Here is a 9,608-nt window from a genome sequence, read left to right as displayed (position 1 = left end):
ATTAAATATCCTACGCCGTTTCTCCTAATATATTATTGATATAAGAGCTTTTGAAGGTAAGGTGTTACATAGGAAGTGGTCGAAAAGGTGGCACGAAGCCAACCATTCTCATCAGGGTTCGTCGGTGGGCCAAAACACATCGATGCACCATATTTCATAAAAATATTTCAAAAATTGAGGTTTGGACGTTGAACACAAGAAAGCCGGACAAGCGAGCCGGAGAGGCGAGCTTTAATAGTTTCAGAAGATTATTCTAAATCCACCGGTATAATAAAAAGACATCCACACGAACGTAACGTACTCTTGTACAACAAGTGGTATAAAGTATAACAAATACATTTCGTATAATTATTTTTAATTAAATGTTTATTTTAATGAAAAAGTGTACATCGACTTATTTATAAAAGAAAATAAAAATAAAAATTAATATTAACTTTAGAAATAAATTAAAATTATGTATTAATGAGCTAAATTTGACTTCATTTGTTCTCTGAAAAATATGTGATAAAAGTAATCACAAGTTCAAGTTCAAACACTTTCTAAAACTCTTAGTTATATACCGAGATTATTATTAAGTTATTTATATTTTTATATATTATATGTATATATATATTTGTATTTTACATATAAAGCGATCAGCATTTTATACCCACCATTGTCTATCTCTATCTCTTGGCTTATAAAATATTTTTGAAGTTACACTCGGTTTGTTTCCGAATAGTCTGTGCTGTCTGTCTGTCAGGTTGTATGTTTAGTGAGATACAAATGTCGATCAAAAAATAATTGCACAAATTGAATGTAAAAAGCCCACAAAAGGAACGCTGAAGTAAACCAGGCACATTCTCAATGAGAACATTCGATTAACTTTTATAAAATTAACCTGAGATGTAAGTTATAGATCGGATACTAGATAGGATGTGAAATATGTCCAAATCTCTCTGTTAAAGAATGACCGGGAAATTTAATAGTTTCTACCCCAAAAAGGCTGGTGAATATAAAACAAAAAATTCGTTTCAAGCCGAATATAAAAAAATTTCTTTTGGCCTTATTTTTTCTTTTTTTTTTAATAAATATTTTCAAAAATCACATATAAATTAAAATAAAAAAAGCCGAATATTTGCCAATATTTTAATTACATCGTAAAGCAAGTGTTTTATGAAAGTTACTTTGAATACTTTGGATATTTATTGAATTTCGGAGAGTTTAAAGAAGAGTAGAAGTTACAAAAAAAGTATTAAGAAGTAAGAAAAATGATTGGGTTAAATATCTTATGGGGATTTTTTCTTCACATTCATTTGTTTAAATAAATTAGTCTATGCGAGTTTATAACTCGGGAGTTAAAGTTAAAAATCTGGATCATAATCTCTTGGATAACGTGCTCTACTACTATTCACCTGATTATTATACGTATACATTTGATGAGCATCCGCAAATGCGTCAGGATACTGATGACCGTAAATTGGTGTGTGCTGATGTCCCGAATAGTGAGAAGAAGGCGGATGATGTTTAAGAGATCGTTCTAAGGAATCACCTTTCTGTGTATAATTTTGATTATCAAAATAATAATCACCATGACGATTGGAGCGCCAACTATCATAAATATTAGAACCGCTACTATCGTGCACAGAATTTGTAAAACGCTGAGACGTGAAATTTCCAAGTGAATAATTCGAGCGAGAAATGTGAAAAAAGAAAAACACTTTACCTTGGGTTTAATAGATTCCTTAGTATCATTCCAGGCGTCATCGATATTATAGAAATCATCAACACCATAATTGTCTACACCACCCATATGATTGATTTTCAATTCGTTTAACATGTCATTACTCAACGGTATAGGAGTCTTTTTAGAGCGTTTCTGACGATTAAGTAGCTGCATAAGAAGATTAAATTATACATCGTGTAACAGCCAAGTTTAAATTGCTTCTTACCACTGTTACCCCGAAAGCTACTACAAAGACTAAAGAACCCACTCCTATCACAATAATCACTATAGCCCATTGCGGTATTAATAGATCTTCTTCGGCATATTCTATGCCGGGAGTCAGAGACTTTGGTATAACTAAAAATAGATTTAATGGTTAATCCCCTAATAATAATAATTATTTTATATATTTAACTTACCTGTAAAATCCGTCGCTACTGGATCGATAACGTATTTACCCATTAAAAACGTTTCCTTGACTAGTTTCTCATCTTTCAAATCCTGTTTGTATTCCTCACTTTCATCATCGCCATCCGTTTCATTCTCAGATTCCGAATTTTCCGGTACCAAAGGTTGGGGTGTTAACGCCGAATGGAAAAGTTTCTTGATTTGTAAGGTGTTAACATCTTTAGTTATGTTAGCCAATTCCACGTAATAATCAACCAAAACGCTACCTTTACTAAAACTATCAATGCGTACTTTCTTGTACCATTTACTAAGTTGTGGAGCACCCGAGTAGACTTCGTTCAGCTGTAATTATATATATTGTATGTTACAAATTGATTATAAATTGATATCATTTACGCCTTTTTTCAAGCTCGACCTGTAGCAGTCAAGCTCCTAAGTACCCGGTTTCAGTTTTCTACCTCAAATTTTTACGAATGTGTGAATACTTAAACATGAATATACGGACATCGTGGCGACCATGAATAAAACAAAAGTAAGTAGCTTGTTTAGATATTCAACATTCTCTCGTTCATACTGCTTTTAGTAGAGTCTTTGTTTTCGATGCGTGTCACGTCTTCTTGTCAAAATTGTGATAAAAGTAAGGAGAAACTTACTGTACTTTTATCTTTAGGCAGTCCATCGCAAATTTTGGGACGTAAATGGCAACAATTTCTCAATCAAACATATCTTTGTATAAAAGCGTCTTAACAATAAACGGACGAACACAGTCATATATAAGATTGTACATATTTTGAGGTGTCTTTCTATCTTTACAATAAGAATGACATGTCGAATATTTCTCTTCTCTTTCGGTAGTAAATATAAACTCCTTGAGATACTTCGATTTTTCTTGTTTTTTACTCCTCTTACCTGAGCTTCTACTTCTCGAGCTAAATTCTTCCATTCAAGGGTATTATGATCCAATAATTCCGGCTTCCATGCAACACCTTCTATAATTCTTATTGTTGCGGCCAAATCACAGTCCAGCGTGCAGTGACCGGGTCTTGTGGGTTTCGGTGTAGTCGTTGTCGTAGTAGTGGTCGTAGTCGTCGTTGTTGAAGTGCTAGAAGTTGACGATAAAAGATCCTCAAAGTTTATGGAAACTGTTCTAGCTTGTTCCAATAGCTTCTCGATAGAAATTGGTGTAGTTGAGGGCGTTGGCCAACCTGTAAATTCCGTGGTAGCTCTAGTCGGTGGACCTTTTTTTATTACCACAGAGGGTGCAGTAGGACCCAAATCAATATAATCATTAGATTTTGGTGTCGTTAACCGTTGAGCTCCTATTCGCTTATGAATACCTTTTGGGAACACGACTTTAAGACCAGTAGTAATCGATGAAGATACGGTTGAAGAGATAGCAGAAGATGGAGAAGCTCCATCAGGCTTAATAGTTGTGGTCGTTGAAGTGGTAGTGCTCGTAGACGCTGGATGCTGTTTATTCAAACTTTCGGTAGTATTTAATTTGAAACCGGCCGGTAATAACGAAGCTGCGTCCTTGAATTCTATTTTCATAAAAATGTCATCTGATTTCTGAACTTTAACTCCGTCCGGTTTATATCCCTTTGGCAACAATTGAGAAATATCTATAGTTTCAGGTTCCAATTTAGAAGGTTTCTTAGTTGTTCTCAATTTATAACCGGGCGGAAGATATTTGCTTAAGTCATCACTTTCAATGGTTAAAATCCCATCATCATTATTCTTTGCCGTAATAATTGTCTCTGAAGACGGAGTTAATAAAGGTTTCGTTGTGCTGGTTCCAACCGTATCGTTCACTCGGTAACCAGGTGGCAGAAATTTAGATAAATCATTGACTAAAGTAACCGCTGGCTTGTTAGTAGTGGGCACTTTATAATCTTTGGGTAACAGCTTATCAGGATTTTCATCAAATTTAATTTTACTTAGGAGATTATCGAATTCATTTTTGGGAGTTTCCGCAGTTGTTGTTGTTGTGACGGATGGCTTGTAAGATTTGGACAATAAACCACTCAGACCAACGTCTTGTGCTTGCACCGAGGAAGTCTTGAAAGAACGACTTATAGTCGAGTTGCGTATAGGTTTCTTGAACTCTATTCCTTTAATACCCAATTTTGGTTTTACGGTGGTTGTGGTTGTTGTCGTTGTTGTTGTGGTGGTTGTAGTGATTTTCCGATTTTTATATGAAGGCTTTGGTTTGAAGCCTACTGGCAACAATCCAGCCAAATCATCCATTTCAGTTTCTTCAAATCGATGAATTTTGACTTTAGGAGACGAAGTGGTTTTTGGTTGAAATTTGCGTATATTTGGTACGAATTTTGAACCTGAAGTAGACGTTGTAGCTTGGGTCGAAATATCCATTTGACTTATAATGGGATATTTGCCTGCTAGTAAGCCGCTAGAAAGCTCAGATTGTACTCTGTCCAGTTTATCGATTATGCTTTCAGTAGAGGACGAAGCTGGCGGGCTGGTAGATGATTCTGCTGGGACAGAGGTGGTCACGGGTTTGACGATCTCATCAACGTTTTCTATCTCCGCATATTTATTAGATCCTTCCGGCTGACCAGCGGGGAAGGGCATAAATCTGGCTCCATTTTCACTACGGCTAGTTGACACTGAAGGTTGTACAGTATGATTTTCGTTAGCATCTCCTAATGTTTTTGCTGTGATGGACGTTTCTTTTAATTCGAGCGAAGACTCAGTAGCAGCGAACAACTTGTTCTCAATAGTTTCTTCTTGAAGGACAGATGTAATTGACTTCGGAGTAACCGGGGAAGGAACAGATGTAGAACCATTAATAACGCTTTTGGTGGTAACAACCGATACAACTTCCCTATCCAAAATTTCATCGTCTGTCCACATCGCAGTAGTCGCAGGGCTTTCTTGATCGATAGGCAAACTGGCTGAACCCTCTCGAACGGTGTGATCATCTACTTCAACTTGATCGTCACCACTTTCTTCTTCGTCTTCTTCTTCATCATATTCTTCGTCACCTTCCTCTTCACCTTCTTCTCCATCATCTTCGTCTGCGTCGTCATCATCTTCGTCAGCCTCGTCCTCTTCGTCGTCAGCTTTTGCAGCACTTCCTTCTTTAATGTTCTCACCAAAACTATGTTTTTTCACACCGCTAGTAGGTTTTGTAGTGGTTACTAGAAGACTGTCTGCATCACCTACTGAAGAATGTTCAGTTGTTATAGGTATAGCGATTGGTTCGAAAGTAGTTTTCAAATTTGACTTTCCTAAATTTTCAGTCGAATCATAGCTATCGTCTTCCGTTGACCTTTCTGTGCTGCTTTCAATTGAAGTACTTTCAACATGCTTTTCCACGCTTTCGTTTGTTCTGGCAGGTGAAGTTTCACTGTCATTGCCTGTGTCCTCTTGACTTTGCTCATATTCCTCAGATTCTTCTTTTTCCTCATTATCTTCCTTGTCGCTCTCGGCTTCAGAACTTTCCGAAGCAGAATTTTGACCTGAAATATCTTCCTGCTCTTCTTTATTAATTGTTTTGGCTACTTCTAAAGACTTTTCTATCGCAGTTTTAACTTCTGCTTCGTGTAACTGCAATTTTTCCAAGCTGGTCTCATTATTATCACGACCGAGATGATTCTCCCCGACCTCATGCAACTCTTCATCATATTCGACGCTAAGAGGCTCGGCCTGTTTTTCGTGTAGTTGACTAATGGCCGTTTTGAAAGGTGACGACGAGGCTGATATTTGTTGTTTCAGTAATTTGTCCTTTGAAGGCAATTTAACTCGTCCCATTTTTTCGCCAAATAACTTACGTACTTTTGCGGATTGTACAGGTTCATTTACCTCGCGACTGGTATATATGGGCCTTCTGGATTTATAAACAGACGATCTATTAGCACTAGGTTTATTTTCTGGAATACTACTTTGTGTGGATGAGCGAAAACCATTGTTGGCAAATTGCTGAGTTCTTGACGAACCAAAACGATTGTAACGTTTACTAGTTGAAGACTCTGTTGAAGTTGTGCTGGTCGAGGACGTACTGGAGGCTGAATTGGGTTGAAACCGGTTACGGGTATTACGAAAAGGAAGTTGTTGGGGCGTCACAGGACCTAAAGGTACATCTGAATTGTAAGATGTGCCTAATTGTCTATTACGATTATTACTCGGTGTAAAGCCACCTGTACCGAATGGTCGCGACCCCGAACTACCAAAACTGGTGAAAGGTATACGATTAGGAGATGTACCTTTATCCGCCTGAAAGAGAAGAAAAAGATAATCATTTAAGTTAAATCGTACAACGGCTTCTCTCCAGGCAGTTTATCTTATATTTACAGAAAGCAAACCTCGCACACACCTATACTGATATCACATTGATTTAACTTCTCAACATCTAAAATATTAGTACACCCAGCGTATGTATGAATGGTCGTTTCATTTAATGTAAAGCATTTTTAAAATTGAAAAAAATTGCATAAATTACAAACGAATTTCAATCTATTGTTGCCGTTATTGCTGCTCTAGTACCTTTCAACCACTAATTAAATATCAACAAGTTTACACCACAAAGCTAAGAAAAACAAAAACGTCTACATTTATATGCAAACACAACTCGCGATAATGTTAATGATACTGTAACAGCGAACATTAAGAAAACAATCAAAACCGAACCTGATTTTTTTATGCTTTTACGTTTTTTTTTTTTTACGTGGGAATATTCACCATTTCAAAACTGTAGCAAACAAAATTCAATTGTTGTGTGAGATCTTTTAAGCTCTTGTTTCATAAAAACATGTTTTATTTTTCTTCTTTTTTTTTTTTTTTCTTAATTTTATATTTATTTCATTTCAATTAAACCGAAAAGTTCTCAAAAGAAATTCAAATTCTTATGCACAGCGTGCAAATGTTGCATAAGGAGCTAAGTTCATTGCACTAATGATGAGAATTTGTTAATAACTGTAAACTAATTTTATCATAATAATTTATTACATTGATCATGTAAAAGAATTTCTGATTGAAAACCATTGAAACAAACTTTTACATATGAAGCGCTTGCCAATAAAACGATTAGCGCTCCGTGCCGAAGATAATCATAAAAGTTTAACATTTCATAAAAAAAAATCATACAATTTAAATGAAAAATTTATTAGTGCTGGAAATTACTAAACTATTAGGTCGTAGAAAAAGTCATGAAACATCTTTATGTCTTCAAAGTGACTTGAATACACATGTCTTGCTATGCGTCTGTAGAATTGCTGTTGCATAATCTGTTTTCGATCGGATTATTACTCGCATTCCAAATCACAGAGTGACAACGAAACAGCGTTCGCTGCCAGAATATTACTTTAGCAACTAATTTTCGTATTAAGGTTATTCACAGAATAGCTCACAGCCATCGAATGAAATTACTCATATGAAACAATATACGGCGGCGGAAGAAATATGGCAAATCGCTGCTAAGCGTAGCTAACTGTTGCTAAACAAGTTTTTCAACATGTAATCGAACGCCCTTACCTTAAAAAATGATTCTGGTGCCCCTTTTACCCTTTTGCAGCTAGTTCTTCCACAATGATCACCACAATTGCATTGGTTTTTCTGTCTTTCTGGGACCAACCAATCAAGGGATGTCCCCTATATGTGTAGGCGCAGTGGTTCTAAATGCTTTGCTTATATCTGATTCATAAGCACAACACAGTCCACATTGCACTGATGCTTAAGAGGAGATAAAATTTTGGACACAGCCACATTACTCATGACCATCCGAGCTCTTCGCTGTACACGATCGAGGGCTTGCTAGATGAGATCTAGACGTCCACACGTTGCTGTTCATAGAGTTCCATATCAACAGTCTTTTTTTAATTCGAGCAATACAGAAATGCATGACGTAACCAACCTCCCCCGCCCTTCTCGCTTTTTCCACCCGTCAGAACAGTGAGAAGTCTCAGAAATATCCAATGCGATGTAATACCATATACACTTTCTTTTGAAAATCCCTTAGAATTCTAGACGAAATATATGCTTGGCTTACGATCGCAGGTCAAATTCTAAACTAGCCGTTATACATTGTCGCTATAAAAAAAATTATGAATAACAAGAAAATATATTATAGTCAGACGAGGCCGACCATTAAATACCTTTCATCGCATTGTCTAACAAAATTCCGATTTTTATTATAGAACACACAAATTATATCTTGTTACTATATAAAGGCATATTTTTCGTGTGCGTATTTCTGGGTAAGCGGGCCCAAAACGCAACGTAATGTAGTAAAAGTTAAACCTTAGATAGAGAATGATCAAGAAAACAGGCGTCGACGATCCAAATTTTGTGGGTTCCAGTTTTATATGAAATTACTATTAGGGATCAGTTTTCATCAGCACATATTAAAAGTTAGATTTTTCTGCTCTACAAAGGATCAATTTTCGTGAAAATCCTTGTTAGGCTAGGATCCAAAATGTAGGTCAAGATGGTCCAAATTTGATAGAGTTAATTTTTTTATGTTAAATTTCTACTATGGTATAATTTTTCATCATGAAGCACTGAAAATTATGCCTTTTTGTTGTTTGAACTTGACTTTTCTAAATGTGAGAGGATACTCAAAAATTTCCCCGGCCGGTCGAAGGTTTTCTTACAAAAGTAGAGTGCCGAAATACTTCTACTTACCCACTTTTGTCGAGAAATTTTGAAAATTAAAATTTTTTTCCATATAACAATTTTTTAGAATAGGGCCTTATATGGCGAATAGTCGAAAAAGTGGACCAATTCAAACCATTTTTAATACAAATCGTCCTTAGCAAAGGAGACGTCGCTGTACCAAATTTCCTCAAATTATCTCAGAAAGTGTGACCTGTAGCTTGAACACAAATTTACATCGGCAGACATCAGACGGACAGACGGACAGACATGCCCAGATTAATAATAGTATAATAAAAGGTAAGTCTATCTTAAAACCTTCTGCTTGTTACATACGCCGGAACTCACTTGATATACGCTGCACGACAAGTGGTATAGGGTATAAAAACCTGTAACAGGGAATTAATATAAAAAATGTTACAAATTTAAGATGCTTTTCATGCATCCAAGATCGAGATGTCTATGCTCTGCTAATCTGTTTCATCACATATTGAAATAGATCGATGAGTAGAAAAAATGATTTCGACAACAATGAAGAAACAATTCTCAAAATTAATCAATCTCCATCAATTCACCACAATAACGAATATTTGGTTTTATTTATATCTAAAATGAAAAGAATACAAAATCCAAACGATCCTTAAATTAATTGAAGTTTGTTTGCCATTAGCACAATGCAATAAAAAATTTTTCATTTCTACCAAATAGTGTTCCCATTCCTAACAACATTAATAGCCGTTTGTTTAAGTTAAAAGCTTTTCCACAACGATGTTATGTTCGTTTTATTATTTACTTTGTAACTTAACGAAAATAAAAGTGCGACCGAGTTTGGTTGCTGTGTTCATCCTTATAGTCAACGTTGGAAATTCGACAAACAGGAAAA

General features: G+C 35.8%; 1 protein-coding gene across 8 annotated transcripts in view; it reads right to left on the bottom strand.

The window, feature by feature from the left end:
* Positions 1–1,064: 1,064 nt before the first annotated feature.
* The window catches only part of LOC119638272 (flocculation protein FLO11), a 71,749-nt gene continuing 63,205 nt past the window's right edge, over positions 1,065–9,608 (bottom strand). For all 8 annotated transcript variants that reach the window (XM_038034959.1, XM_038034961.1, XM_038034964.1 and 5 more), the window contains 5 exons: positions 3,023–6,349; positions 2,125–2,455; positions 1,932–2,062; positions 1,706–1,873; positions 1,065–1,640 (listed from right to left, as the gene is read on the bottom strand). In XM_038034959.1, coding sequence (XP_037890887.1) covers positions 1,344–1,640; positions 1,706–1,873; positions 1,932–2,062; positions 2,125–2,455; positions 3,023–6,349 — 4,254 coding nt within the window. In that variant the 3' untranslated portion in view covers positions 1,065–1,343. The remainder of the gene's footprint in view (positions 1,641–1,705; positions 1,874–1,931; positions 2,063–2,124; positions 2,456–3,022; positions 6,350–9,608) is intronic.

Source organism: Glossina fuscipes, unplaced genomic scaffold (assembly GCF_014805625.2).
Source record: "Glossina fuscipes isolate IAEA_lab_2018 unplaced genomic scaffold, Yale_Gfus_2 86, whole genome shotgun sequence".
Classification (NCBI taxonomy): Eukaryota; Metazoa; Arthropoda; class Insecta; order Diptera; family Glossinidae; genus Glossina; species Glossina fuscipes.
The sequence above is the reverse complement of the archived record's forward strand: the minus strand, read 5'-3'. Positions and strand labels throughout refer to the sequence as shown.